Genomic DNA, 15673 nt, shown 5'->3' with positions numbered 1-15673 from the left:
TGAAAGTTTGGGGCTTTTGTGTAATTTTACAAAGGTTGGGGTTTCATTCATAATAAACCTAGATGCATGTTTGGCATGAAGAAAATGGAATGATTGTTGAATCATTGATGAAAATGGGACCTAAGGGTTGAAATGGTAATTATGGAAAATGGCCTAATTACATTGTTTAATTAATTGGGATAATTAATTGGTGAGAAATGAGGAAATGAAATGTTGATTGAATATCCATTTGCGCATTTAATTTCTGTTTTAGAAATAACTGCTTGGGGCTATCGGTGGAGGATAGTCGAGATTGTTGTAGACAATGTATGTTGATTAGGCAAACTGAAACTAATCAATGGAATATGTTATGGAACTTGACAGTTGCTAGAATACATTAATTGTTTGTATTGTGTGATTGTATATAGAACCAGTGTGTTTATATACGTTATGTGTAGAGGAGGAGATAGGGGATGTACTCCGCGGTTTAGGGGAAGATAGGGGATGGACCTCTAAACCGGATAGGTATTTGGAGGAGATAGGGGATGTACTCCGTAGACAGAGCTCATATGCTTGTCTAGAGAAGTGAAGATAGAGCTCATATGCTTATCTTTGTGAAGTGAAGTGTGGATACAGCTTGTATGCTTATCTGTGGATATTGTTGATATACATATCTGTTGTAGAGTGTGGATACAGCTTGTATGCTTATCTGTGGATATTGTTGATATACATATCTGTTGAGAATGTGGATGTAGCTTTTATGCTTATCTGAATGTGAGATATAGTTTTTATACATATCTGTGGAAATGATGATAGAGCTAGCATGCTTATCTGTTGAAAAAGGGAAAATGAAAAGTAATTGGGACTTGTAAGTCGTTGACATAAATATGTAATTTATGTGATTGAATCAGTGTTGACCAACTATCAATTGCTAATGTTTTAGTCATTGTCCATGGTTGGTTTAGTGTATTTCTACTGGGCTGTGGCTCACCCTATATGGGAATATCATTTTCAGGTGCAGGAAGCATGCCACCTCCAAGGACATAGCTGGGAGGCTAGTGGCGGACATAGTTATGTCGTTTTACTGTTGATGTATTACATGTAATTTCAAGCCAAGGGCTTAATGTGTAAACGAGTTAGAACTCTTTGTTGTAACCAAGTGTTAACTTGGAAAGCTGTAAGCCCGTAGGGCATTTTGTTATGAGGTTAACATGTAATACTTATGTAATGGAACTCTAATGAATGAAAGAATGTGGTTAGTTTATATGTAAATGTATGTCTTATTAGATGGGTTTATCGTTGTTATTTTGAGGGCGTTACAATTTTTCACTCAAATTGCAATTTGACATGGTAACCAGAGCATACTCCAAGGTAGTACTTCCTTCCTTAATTCCAAATTTGAGGAAAATTATTGCTTACGCACTTCACTGCTGGAAAATCTACTTTTAGCGGCGTTTAAAAAACGCTGATATAAGTGCCAAAAACGCCGCCAATTCTTTTTGTGACGCTTAGCACCAAACGCCGAGGACACGGCCGTCGCTATAGTTTTATGGCGTTTTAAAAACGTCATGATATAAAATGCCGCCAAATGTCTTACCCTAACAGTCTCTGACGTCATACTATGATAATTAGCGACGTTTTGAAACGCCGTAATAGACATTTATACATTTTAAAAATTTAGCCGTTAGGGTTGAGATATAGTGACGTTTAAAAAACGCCGCCATAGCTTCTTTTTTTTTTAAAAAAAAATTGTGCTAATTTTATGTGGTTGAACAAAAAAAAAAAAATACCTATGATAAACAAAGAACTAATAATTGATGTTTATTAAAATAATAAACAAACTAAGCTTGAAAACAAAATTAAAATACCCGTCATAGACATTTATACATTTTTTTTTTAAAATAATAGATACTACATGTTTCAGTCATGTCATCAAAGTCACTGCCACCACCAACATTTTCATCTTCTGGGTTCCGAACGTAGTGGCTCATAAAATAACTAGTGTCAAGTGCTTCAGCTGAAGGTATAAACATGGCCGTGATAATTATTTTTTTCAAACATAACTTAAAAATAATAATGAATCATAATCATACATCACATAAGGTATAATTAAAAACATTTTAGATCATAACTAAAATAATAATCATAATAGGTCGTAACCAATATTACAATAAGTCATAAATAACACTATAATAAGTCATAACTAATACCACAATAGGTTATAACCAAATACTACAAATGCCATAATTGGAGCATATGCATTTTCCATATATATATACTTGCAATAATTTCATGAGTAATGCAAAAGGAGTGGGTATCATTGAATTTCCTCAAATATCAAAATCAAATATTACAAAATTTGTAACTAGAGGTGTATAAATGAGTGTGTATCATAGAATTTTCCTAATTTCATATTTGCTTCAATTATGAATGTTTGACAACTTCACTGCAGAAAAACAACATTTGAAAATTTCAGATACTGCCTATTATCCATTAATAATGCATCAATCCAGAGTTCAGGAAGCTACAAATCCTCCTCACAAACAATTCTCACCCATCCCATCATGTAAACTACGGGAATACCCAACAGAAAAAAATAATAAATGAATAAATAATTCCCTGCAGATATAAACAATAATTTTATGGATACAAAACTAAGCACAGAAATACAAATGCAATTGATGTATATTGTTGGTTCTGACTCGATAAAATTATTGAGATATTAATATACAAAAACAAATGTTGAGCATGAGACCTGCCAGCCAGCATCATTGATCAATTTTAGCTTTATCCTTGGTAGTCACAGAAACTCAGTTCTTCTTCTACTGCTGCTCCCAATACATCAATTTTATAAACTGAAAGAAGGGTATAAATAATTATCAGTTACCATTCCTCCTCAAGTATGCTAACATGCTTAATCCGGCAATTAGTGCAGCCCCTACAGCTAAAGCACTGTATGCTGAAGCCCACACATCTGATTGAGCATACTCTACACCTCCAGATTGTGATCCTCTTCTATGACCTTGTGTTCCTGAATGATCTAAATGCAACTTTAATACCTGTAAAAAAAAATTTAAAGGAAGGTTAAGGAGAAAAAATATTTGCTTTGGGTAACTTAGCTTCCTTCAGTTTACTTGTGAAATAAGCACTAAAAGGACCATTCTTACCTTTCAATCGACTAACCTTGCATGGTCCATAGCTGCAGCAAGATCAATATTTGACGCAAGTACAACGTTGTCATGATTTTCATCTTCATACTGAAAATGTGGTTGTCCTTGAGCTCATAAGTAAAAACTTAGAATCCAAATAAGAAATGAGATATTGACTATATACCAAAATATGGGGCAAGTTGTTGCGGTCAATTTCATCCCCCACCCTCTGAAGGATTGCAGTCACAAGATCAGTCAAACTCTATGTGTCTGAACTCCAAAACCAGTTTAGAGAAATTCAGTTAAGAGATGTTAATTCTTAAGATGTGGATAATGGAAGTCTAAATTAAAGATAAATGACAAATCTGTAGTTTCTGAGCCAAAATGATAAATCTAACTAGTTCTATCAGTAGTTTCTTATAATAGAGATCCAAAGGTTCAAATTCTATGCTGTATTTATAGAATGCATGCCAACGTGACAAGCAGAAGAAGAGGCATACCACAATTGAATCTATGCATTCGACCCTTCTTATCTTGAATTTTGAAAGCAAAGGTATTAGGCACGATTGACGAAGGGTAGGGAAGTGATCTTGTTGTCTCAATGCTTTCAGAAGCCAATTTGAAAGAACTATCACCGAAACATGACAAATAATATGTACGTAAAATAAACACACACAATTAAAAATGTAATATCATCTTAAGAGCAAAAGGTGTTTAACCTTTCTGCATCTTCCTCCTCATCAGGAGATAATGCCATAGCAGAATCCCAAAATTTTTGCATCATATTGGGTGACGAATCGTTACTAACCCTGGCATCGCTTCCCACCTAAAGACAGCAGGGAACGGTGACACCGTATTGTTCTCCACTAATTAAAAAGAAATACAGGATTTTGAAAAAGGAATCTTCAATATTGAAGTTTAGATACTATATATGATTAATTACCTAGCAGAATTAGCTATTAATACTTATCAAAATCTGTAAAAAATAACAATTATGTTTTATACCTCAAACTCATGCAAGACAATTGATGGTCCCAGAAAGATAGAGGACTTACTGTGGCTATAGCAGCATGAGTGATATGAACTACATCAACAACAGCAACCGCTACTCTATTTGTGTTCAACCATTCATACTAGTCATAAACTATAATTGAAAATCATAAGAACTTCTATACAACCTTTTTTGTGTGATTGTGAATATAAAATACCTTTATCAACAACAAGAAGGTGTAGAAATTTTCCATCATGCATGATATGCAGAGCATCAACAATGGGTGTATCCACTGTTGCACATTCGGGATTTGGGGTCATTACCTATGATTTAATTGGAAAGCATAAGATTATTTTATTATAGATCATAGGAAAAGCAGAAACTTGTAAAATTTTTGATAGCGGGAAAAATCCTAATGAGAAAATCACCTTCTCCACTGGAGTGGACTCTAGAGGAAGATTTTGTGCTATTACACGCATCAAGATATCCTTTGACCTGATAGAAAATTGGCAGGGACCTATCAGAATTCATGCTTTACATTACCATATAAAAATTGTAGAAGTTTGCATAATTTCTTTTTAGGACCCAAAAGAAATTTGCAATGTCAATTCAATAAACAACATGCTCACGTTAAAATTCCTCGTGTTTTGTTTTCAATTGCTACAACAGCAAAGCTCATACCATAGTCAACCATCTTCTTTGTTGCCATTAACATTGTGTCAGTTGGCGAGATAGTTGCAATCCTGACAATGCCACAATTGGTAATCCAACTTCTATTATGTTGGGAAATTTATTTTATCAAAAATAGCCACATAATATACAAAATAAAATCAATGTAAGGAACTAAAAAACAGAGAAGATATTACCTACTTTGAATTCTCAGGAATGATTGTAGACAAAAAGGGCCTAAACATTCGATCTCGAAGTGTTTCAATGAATGTGTTAGGACCTGTTTATCAAGCGAAAAATAAATAAACCAGCAATAGACAAGATGGTATGCTAGAGAATTTTTTTTAATATACACTCTCTACAAACCAGCAATAGATGCCTCCCATTATTTTTCAACACCTTCAACAGTAGCTGCGATGGCCTTTCCTTTTTCAGCTGCTCTTTCCATGCGGGCAATAGCATCGTATAAACACTTTGCTATATCAAGCAAAACAATGACCTCTCACTCTCCACAATAGGCAAATGTTTGAATTTCCTTGTGGTAATATCACGACCATATTCAATGTGAAAAATTTAGGAAAGAACACTGGAAAAATAATATGTTGTGGCCTTTCTGATCAATACTAACCTAGCACCATCTTTTGCAAGGCTTCTACAGCAAGAGTGTCGGACAATACAAAAACTGGATTTCTAGTCAAAACCTTGGAAACAGGTGTCTCCGCAAGATTCACCTCACCAGCAACCAATATGAAGAATATATTTAAGTCAAAGGTTAGTAGTATTAACCAAATTGATGAATTATGTGAAAGTTAATAAGCAAGCAACAGGATTGATCTCTTGTTCTAATTGTTGCAACCTCTGAAATCATTGTACTTTTAATTGTGATTTTGGAGTGACATTGTCTATCAAGTTAACACAATAATTTGCATTGCCAAAACCATGAAATCATTAAGGTATTAATGATGAAAGGAAAGCAAATGCAGGCCAAATTAGCCCGAAAACATGCTTCACAAGATGAATACAAGGTTCAGGAAAGTAGTCATCATCATACCTACCTTCATTTTGGAAACATAGTTTCACACTCAACACAACTACCATACATTTCCAAATTCCATATCTATATATGCATAACATTATGTGAACATAGGAGTATATATTCATGTATATACCAAGGGTATGGGTAGGGATTTACCTCCCAATCTTCATTCGTCCAAAATGCACTTTTTGAACCTGAAACCCCATTCTTGTTACATGGTCTATGCACTTCACTTCTTGTATCTGAAGCTGCCTCTGACCTTGAAAAATAGTTTTTCTCAACAACTAAATCCTCACTAGTGGATGAAGAGTTAGAATTCCAATCAACATCATTTAGTACATCCCCTTCAAGAATAGTTTTCTTGGAAGTTTCATAACCTCCTCTTCCTCCAGGTTCAAATCAGAGGACCAAATTGTAAATCAGATAGCCATAACAATCAACAAAGTTCGTTTGGAGACTTGAAACATAAATGGTTCTGTCACTAGTATGAAGGCACTTACAATTTCAATGTTGCAAGCTTTTTGGCCAATGCCATATTCCTTTCCTGCAGCCTCACGCACTCCAAAGTTGATCTATCAAGTTCCTATTATACAAGGAAGGAGCTAAATGAGAAGGTTTCAATCAACCTGTGTAAACATGTAAAACACAAAAAACACACTCAACAATTTGAAAAGAACAGCAATGAAATTAAATTACCTCCTCACTGAGTTCTTCGACATCTTTCTGAAGACGCTCTATCGCCAATCTGAGTCCTAAAACCTCCCCTTCCAATTTCTCAATTTCCCTATACAACTCCCTTGGATTATCTTCGTAATTGATCAATTTCTGATAGAGATTGCCTACTGATTGGAAATAAAGCCGACTAACATTGGCCTTCAAAAAGGCCTGCTTGCATACATGACATCGTTTCTTCTTCACATTTGAACAGTACTCGATACATTGTTGAAGGCTAGGTTTGTCAAAAAAACACATAAAATTGAAGATCGTTCTCGAATAATAATCGATTGAAGTGAACAATTGTGAAGATATAACTATAATATGTGAGTATAGAAGTGACTGACCAGAGCTCATAGAAGACATGGCCGCAAATGGAGATTGATTGAAGGTCTTCGATGATTGGATTGAGATCTTTGTAGTAGATTGAACATATGGGCTTGGCAATTGTGCTACCGCCATTGGAGCTTGAAATGTGAGTAATCGAGGGGTCAGAGTTCAGATTTGAGCTTTTGGAAGATGAGAAAAGAGAGTTTTAGCGATAGAAAGTGTAGGTAGAGAGAGAGAGAGAGAGAGAGAGAGAGAGAGAGAGAGAGACGGTGGAGCTCACCTTAGTGAAATCGAAATCGCCGGTGCAGATGGTGGTGGTAATGGAGCTTCGAAATAGAAATCGCTCTGAAATCATTGAACCTCTGAATCTCTGCAAACAAGGATCAAGTCAGAATAAAACGGTGGAGCTTTGAATCTCTGAATCTCTCACTAGAGAGAGAGAGACGGTGGAGCTTGCTACCTCGCCGGTGCAGATCGTGCTGGCGATGGAGCTTCGAAATCACTTTGAATGTTCGAAATCAACGGTGCAGATGGAGCTTCGATGGAGCTTAGAGAGGGTTGAGAGAGAGAGAGAGATGTGTGCGTATAAGGGTTGAGAGAGAGAAAGGGCCGAGATTCAAAATAAGAAAGGACGGAGGACGCGCGTGTGCCTACCGCATTTGGAGGCGTTTTCAATTATAAAACGGTGCCGTTTTGGTTAACAAATATGTGGCGGTTATAAAACGCCGTTAAAAATTAAGAAAAGTGGCATTTAAAAAAACGCCATTAAAAAAATGCCGTTAAAACCTATTTTTCCTGTAGTGCTTCTGTCACTTTTAGGGTACATGAATTGAGAACAATTTACACATTTCAACATATCAAAACTAATTATAAAAAATGGAAGGCATATATTATTTGTCTACTTTTTTTTTTCTTCCCAAATTACCCTTATTATATTATATTAATATTAAATTTCAAAAAAAAAAAGGATGTGATCGAAACCGTCGTCAAACCAAACGGCATATCTCGTTATGAAACGAAACTAAAGGTATGTTGAAATTAAAGAACACCAACTAAAAAGAAGGGTAATTAATATTTTTTAGTGCTCACTGTCTCGCTCTCAGATCAAGCAACAACCTATTTGGGCCACCTTGAATCTGTTATTAACTTTAACTTTTGTATATGGGAGATTGAACGTTCATAATTTGTGAGATTTGTCAATTATTTTATTTTTAAATCAAATAAAAATTGGATTAGTTTCTGACATTTATGTAATACCTTTTGATGACAATCACAGTTTATTATTTACACAAAACATTAAATATATTTATGTTTATTTTTTATAAAAACGAAAACAAAAATATATTTGATACACACATGGTTTAAAAGTTTATCTTGAAATTAAGTGAAGGAAGTTGTCTGGTGGGAAATGTTGACTAAAGGTGATTATCAATAGTCACATATTATGGTCAGATGTTAATCGGCTGCCAAAAGTGGTGGCCGATGGTTGGAGATGGTAATCGACTTTCGAAAGTGGTGGCCAAAGATGGATTTTGGCAAGGAGAGGTGGCCAAAGGTGGTTTCCATTACTAGGAGGTGGTGGCCGGAGGCAGGGTCGACCCTGAACATTCAGAGGCTCAAAGTGAAGTGTTAATTTGGGGCCCTATATTTTTACATATTGCTTAAAAAGATAAAATCAATTTAAAATAGTTATTAGATAATTTTAAAAAGATTAAATTTACTATTATTGTTTTATATTTTAACCATTTACACAAGGAAAAAAAATAGTACACAAAAATCTAGAGTAATAATTAATTGAACGTAGTATCACTTAAACATTACTGTTTTTACATTTGTAGTTGTAAAATTGAATTAAGAGTTGTTGATTGAGACTCAATATTTTTTTATACTTCCTAGGAAGTATGATTTAATAAATATTTCATTCTATGATTCAATAAGCAACAGTCAATTCAATTATAGAAATTTCAATTTTTAAGTGAAGTGAACAGACAGTTGAAGTAAAATTTTGAAATATAAAATTTAAAGTCATCTACAGAGAATAATAAGACCAAAGAAATTGATTATCAAAATGGTGAATTGGGTAGGAGACAAGTTTGGTAAAGATAAATCAATTTAGAGCCCTCCAATAATAAAATCGTATACTATTTTTAGGTTTGGTATTAAGCGTTGGACGTAGTTGGATTTTGGTAAGTTAAAATTAATGTAATGGAATCCTCCACATATAAAAGCAATTTTGTTTTTGAGTTTGGTGTTAAGAGCTTAAAATTAAATGTGATCAAAATAATTAAGGCTTTTCATTTAATTGAGGTCTTAAAAAAAAAAATTACCCAATATTATATGAATTTTTTTTACAAGGGAGGGCCCTATTTTTCAGCTCAAATCTGGGGGCCCAAAGCAGCGGCTTTGCCAGCTTGCCCCTAGAACTGGCCCTGGCCGGAGGGGGAAGGGAAAAAAAAAAATCCTAAATAAGTTAAATTAACTTTTTTTTATAGTTACAAAATTTTTGTACATTGTTTATAAGTTTTATGAAAACATATAATGTATGATAATTTTTATTAGAATATAAGAATATGTTATGGATTAATTGGGATACAAGTATTTAAAAAAAGATTTCTTAATAAATTTCTTATATATATATATATTTTAGAATTTTTGTTAATATAAATAAAAAATTGTAAACATTAACGTTTCCAAACAAGTCCATAACGTATGATTCAACAGAATAAGAATGGAATGGTATAATCATTTTTTCTTAATATCCTTTCCATGTTTGATTGGGTAAAAAAATATATATTAAAAATGAAATAATCATTCACTAATTTAGCAGAATAGCCATTCCATTAACAATAATCTCTTCTAAATTACCTAGAATTTAGCATGCGGATTAAATTTGTTAAAGGTGGGATCTACAACATATCAAGTTTACATCCACACCTTCCAAACATTTTCTAAACAATTTCGATGATCAGAATCCTAGATTTATAGCTTTTTTTCTTCCATTAATGCTCTATTTTGTTCATGGGAACGAAATAAAATGAAATGGAACAGTCATTCATTTTTCTTATAGAATGACCATTTTCTTATAATAGTAAATGATGATTCCATTTGTAATGTATTTTTTAATATTTTTTTAGTCAACTTAAATATTTTGATAGAATGATCATTCCATTTTACTATATCACAGTTGACCAAATACACCTAAGAGGTCAATGAATTATCATTTCGTTCTTACCTAAACTTATGGCCAAATTTTACTTTGTACCTCTACATTTTACATCTAATCTCACTTTGGCTCTTAACTTTTTAATTGTCTTAGTTAACCCTCTAAATTTCGAGTGAAGTTGCAATTTGGTCCAATTGTGTATTGCCATTTCGAAACTAACGAAAACATCCGCGTGATTGTACTAATTACATTTAGCACCTTACACTTTAGTCACCCATGTACTTTTACCAAAATTTCAATTCCTTTCATTACTTTAGTTTCTTTGTTAATTTTTGAAATTGTGTTATTCGATTGGAACCAATTATAACTTGATGAGTAATGTTTGGTGTGCAATGTATACCATATGCAACCCTACCACAAAATTACATAAGTTTTCATCAACTTACATAAGTGATCTCACAAAAAAGTGTAAGTTGAACACAAATTTGTGTAAGTTCACTTTTATGAATAGACTTACGCAATTTGGTGTTCAACTTACATAATTTTGTGGTAGGATTGCATACGGTGTGTATTGCACACCGCAAATTTTCCTAACTTGACTCGAAATGTAAGAGATTGACAATACTAGGAAGAAAAGTGAGGTGAACTATAAAATACAGGAATGCAAAGTATAATTTGTCCTAAAATTATTTTTGTGAACCATACACTACCTTAAAATGTAAAATTTTTACTTCCTTCCCAAACCCTAAAAAAATAAAAAAAATAAAAACAAAGCTTTTGCATAACCATGCATATCATTTGTCCACAAGGTACCAATGAAAAAATGAAAAATAAAAAAATAGCATTTGCTTTTGTAGGTTCTGCTTGTTTGTTTCTTTTTTTTTTTTTTCCTTTTTAAAATTTTTTCATGACAAATAATTTGTTAGAAGTGAGTAAACACTTCAAACTATATTATTAGTATCAACATTATAGTCTGCAAGAACTATTCCGTATTTTGTTAAGAACATTTTTTACTGTATTTTTTGTACAAACATCTCACACTTAAAAAGTAACTAATGAAAAAAAAATCCCAAAAAACAATTCACGTGTAAAGCACATGCACAAACAATAGTACATATAAATGTGCAGAAAATAATGGAATACACTCTAAATCATGAGTGATTATTTTATAGTTTTGGAGCATTACTTTACATTATTCATCATTTGATATTTGTCAAGTTATTTTTGAAAAATCTAACAAAAAGTATTGAGTCTGATTATTTTAACAAATAAGTATCAAGTAAAACATCACATGAATTTACCCAGAAGCAAAAATAATTTTTTCCTAAATCATATAGATAATTGTGTAGGACCAATGATTTGCCTTTGCCTTTGCCTTTGCCATGTATAAAAGGCAAGGAATCGTAATGAAACACTTTCGTTTGTCTAATACCAAGACTTTAGGTGTCCTATTTTCCATTCTTTTTCTTGTGTGATAGGAACTCTGGTTATGTATAGATTATGGATTTGGAAGAAAAATGAAAAAGTTGGAAAAGAATAAATCAAATACCTATGTTACAGCACCATACCAAGGCCATTGTCTTTTTTTAATTATTATTATTATCAGCAAAAGAAAAAATTATATTGATAAAGACCAACATATAAACAAATAGAACATTTATAAAGTGAAAAAAGGCAAGTGCACAACTGCATCAAGGTTGTTAAAATTGGGATCCTACGTTGGATCGTTAGAGGTGTTTATAGGATCGGATCGTATAGCGATCCCGGTTGTCCCTTTACTGTTCTGTTGTATTCCGGACTCGGTTCCGTGGAGTGGTAGTGGTATCTACCTTGTTGTCGTCCTTTAATTCCCCTTGATTGAGTTTTAGGATGTTTTGAGGAAGGTGTTACAGATTGGTTAGGCCTTGGTTTCAATTCCTTGTTGTTCAGTTTTTAGGCGGTCCGCTCGAGCAGGTCTTCTTGCGCTCGAGCGGAGATTGCACACTTTCAGTATTTTCGTATTCCTGCAAAACTTCTGCAGATGTGATTTTTACGCTCGAGCGGGTTTGTTTACGCTCGAGCGGTGGCCCTCGAGCAGGTCGGTTGGCGCTCGAGCGGGTAGTACTTCCAGAGTATAAGTTCTGGGAGGGGGAAATCTACGCTTGAGAGGACTGGTTTTCGCGATCGAGCGGATGTGCTTTATTCTTGTGTCTTGGCGCTTGAGCGGGCCTTATTGCGCTCGAGCGTGTCCAGATTTTTGTTCTTGGCGCTCGAGCGTCGTGTTCTCCGCTCGAGCGGGTCATACGTATATGAGTTATCCGCTAGGTGATTTCAAATCACTTTTTGCTTTTCTTTCTCTCTCCTACTTTTTCTAAAAACAATTTTTGAGAGCCTCTCTCTCTAGATACTCCCTTCTCTCTAGGGTTTGATCTAGTTAGAGTGTCCTCCTTCTCTTCGGCCTTTGTAAAAGTTGTGTTGATCGTCGAGGGCGTCGTTTTGATCCGAGAATCTTGGTCTTTGGAGCACTTTGGTTTTTGGTCTCTTCTCCATCCGAGCTCTAACTTCGAGGTAGGGATATCCTACTCCTCTTTATGAGCTTTGTCTTTAAATTTTAGTATTTTAAGATGTTGGGGTTGGATTGGTAATTTTGTGAAAGTTTGGGGGCTTTTGTGCAAATTTACAAGAGTTGGGGTTTTAACTATATAAAACCTAGATGCATATTTGGCATGGAAAATGTGAAATTAATGTTAAGACATTAATGAAAATGGAACCTAAGGGTTGTAATGTAAATTATGGAAAATGCCCTAATTACATTGGTTAATTAATTTGCATAATTAATTATGAGAAATGAGGAATTGATTTGGAAAGTCATGGGATAAAAAGGGTGTAGTTGGATTAATTATCACTCACCTAGTTGGAATGTTGATTATATATCCATTGTTGCATTTATTTTCTGTATAGAAATAACTGCTTTGGGCTATCGGTGGAGGATAGTCGTGATTGTTGTAGACAATGCATGATGATTAGGCAAACTGAAACTAATCACTGGAATGTGTCATTGAGATTGACGATTGAAAGAATACATTAAATTTATGTATTGTGTGATGATGTGTATAATTGTTGTTTATATGCATTGTGTTGTGTTGGAGGAGATAGGGGATGTACTCCACGGTTTAGGGGAAGATAGGGGATGGACCTCTAAACCGGATGTTGTTGGGAGGAGATAGGGGATGGACTCCGTAGATAGAGCTCATATGCTTATCTAGTGATATATTGACAGAGCTCATATGCTTGTCATTGGAAGTGTGATAGTGCTCATATGCATATCTATGGAAGTGATGATATAGCTTGTATGCTTATCTGTTGGTGTGTGATATAGCTAGTATGCTTATCTATTATGAAATGGGAAGTGTTTGATATGAGTTACTGTCTCATATGAGTTGTTTGGCCAAGTTCTGAGCCATGGTTATAAATTGAGAATTGAAAAGAAATGGAAAATGGACTGTAATATGGACTTGTATGTCATGAAACCGTAAAGTGTGATAAGGGAAAGTATCTGTGTTGGTCATCTATCAACTGCTAATCTTTTAGTCATTGTTCATATTTGGTTTAGTATATTTCTATTGGGCTGTGGCTTACCCTATATGGGAATATCATTTTCAGGTACAGGTAGCATGCCACCTCCAAGGACGTAGCTTAGGAGGCTAGAGGCAGGCGGATTTTTGGTTGTTTTATTTCTTTGATGTATTACATATATATTCAAGCCAAGGGCTTAATGTGTAAATGAGTTAGCACTCTTTTGTTGTAACCAAGTGTTAACTTGGAAAGCTGTAAGCCTCTAGGGCATTTGCTTTTATTGTTAACATGTAATACTTTTGTAATGGAACTCTGATGAATAGAAGAATGTGGAGTTTTTATATATCAATGCATGTCTATATTGATGGGTTTTATGTTATTATTTTGAGGGCGTTACAGATCGTAGAATAGGATCGAGGATCGTAAGATTCTACCGAAAAAGACAAATTACATAATAATTTAATTTAAATAAATATTTCTTAAAAAGTATACACAAAATGAGCATATATTCTATTAAAAGAAGTGAAAATATTGTGAAAAGTATAATACTCCATGTAAAATGTACATATAATATTATATAATAGAAAACTCAATAGTAAAAGTTTTGTATTTCATCAAAAAATGTGAAGAAGAAGAATTCTATAACAAAATAATTTACAATCTACAATAATGCATAAAAAGTGAAAAAAAAAAAATATTTAACAAAGTTGGATATGAAAATAGATTAAGAACTCAAAAGAGTAGCTTAACCAAATGATAAGGTTTGTCGTTAGCATCCCTGGTGGAGCGGATTCGAGTCACAAAAATAATCTCTCAAAAAATTAGAATAAAGTTGCAATCATCTTATCCTCCATAGACTCTGCTAAAGTTAAGTTTGTTTTTCGGACTAGTTAATTTTCTTAAATTGCCACAATATTTGAATGTTTGTTTCCTAATTTGTTTTTCTTAGTCCATTTGATTCAATACTACTTAATTTTTATTATTTATTTTGACCACATAAACTAGTATTTAGACAACAAATATAAAATTTACAATAAAATAGGTCATACAATACAAATCAAGGCTTGTAAATCAGATCGGATATGATCGGATTCGGATCGGGATTCCACGATCCTATAAGATCCCATTATCAGGATTGAAAGATCCTCCCTATAAGGAATTTTTTACAAGATCTGGATTGATTATACTCTAATGGATCGTAAGATCTGGATCAGGATTCTGATAACCATGAGCAAGACTACACGATCCCAATTAGGTTGACACTGAAAAGCAAGCCTAATTATATGGAAGCACATCACGAGTTGGCGAGCAACCAACCAAAAAACAACCAAATGACAAAACAGAGAACAACTCTAATCGTTCATGTTTGCAGGTAAGAAGGGTGACAAGGTTAAGGCATCTGCAGAAGCCAAACCTATGGATAATACAACAAATGGGTTACTGCCTCTCAAGAATGTGAAAATTTGAATTTTGATTTGAATTTTCCTTTTTGTTAATTTAATTTTGGCTGCAACTTTGTATTTGTTTGGTTACTAACTACATTCCGATGGTCATTAAATGTTGAATCCTAATTGGGTTTTTCTCAAATGTGTCTGTTGCATGCACACTGGGTTAACCTTCTTTTTATATTCTTTTTTTATGATGAATATATAAAGTTTTATTGACAATTGAATTTTTATCTTGTTAATTGAGATTTTCATATATTTGAATGAAAGTAGAATTCTGACGGAGATATAATTCTTATTTTTCACAAAATAATACAATAGTAGTTTTTAAGAAATATTATTAAAAAGAATTCATTTTACTCACAATAAATGCAGAGGAAATGTGCCAAATGTTATTTGCAACAACTATGCCAAAATTAAAAAGATAATTAGATTGTATGCACAATATTGGCTTTCAATTATGAGTTGGAATGACAAATAGACAAATAGCTACATAATTGATTGCCTAATCAATTATAAAACACTTAGTTGGACTTAGTTTTACGAATGGTATGTACAAAATTGATTGGCTTGAAAATTTGGATTGTGGCTTGTATGCATAATCAGTTCAATTGCCTTGTATACATAATCGATTCAACTGCT

The 15673-nt window shown here is 33.6% G+C and overlaps 1 protein-coding gene across 1 annotated transcript; it reads right to left on the bottom strand.

The window, feature by feature from the left end:
- Positions 1-2559: 2559 nt before the first annotated feature.
- Positions 2560-7000, bottom strand: LOC114323244 (CBS domain-containing protein CBSCBSPB5). Its single transcript, XM_082876339.1, is given in 16 exon segments — positions 2560-3038; positions 3147-3236; positions 3313-3398; positions 3629-3756; positions 3848-3954; positions 4184-4233; positions 4337-4442; positions 4548-4614; positions 4749-4862; positions 4990-5068; positions 5155-5292; positions 5295-5323; positions 5413-5591; positions 5981-6206; positions 6325-6407; positions 6521-7000. Coding segments are annotated over 16 exon segments (2142 nt in total). The 3' UTR covers positions 2560-2858.
- Between the last annotated feature and the right edge of the window lie 8673 nt (positions 7001-15673).

This window comes from Camellia sinensis, chromosome 6 (assembly GCF_055761805.1).
Source record: "Camellia sinensis isolate YWXY chromosome 6, ASM5576180v1, whole genome shotgun sequence".
Lineage (NCBI taxonomy): Eukaryota > Viridiplantae > Streptophyta > Magnoliopsida > Ericales > Theaceae > Camellia > Camellia sinensis.
This window is presented reverse-complemented; position numbering and strand designations above follow the sequence as displayed.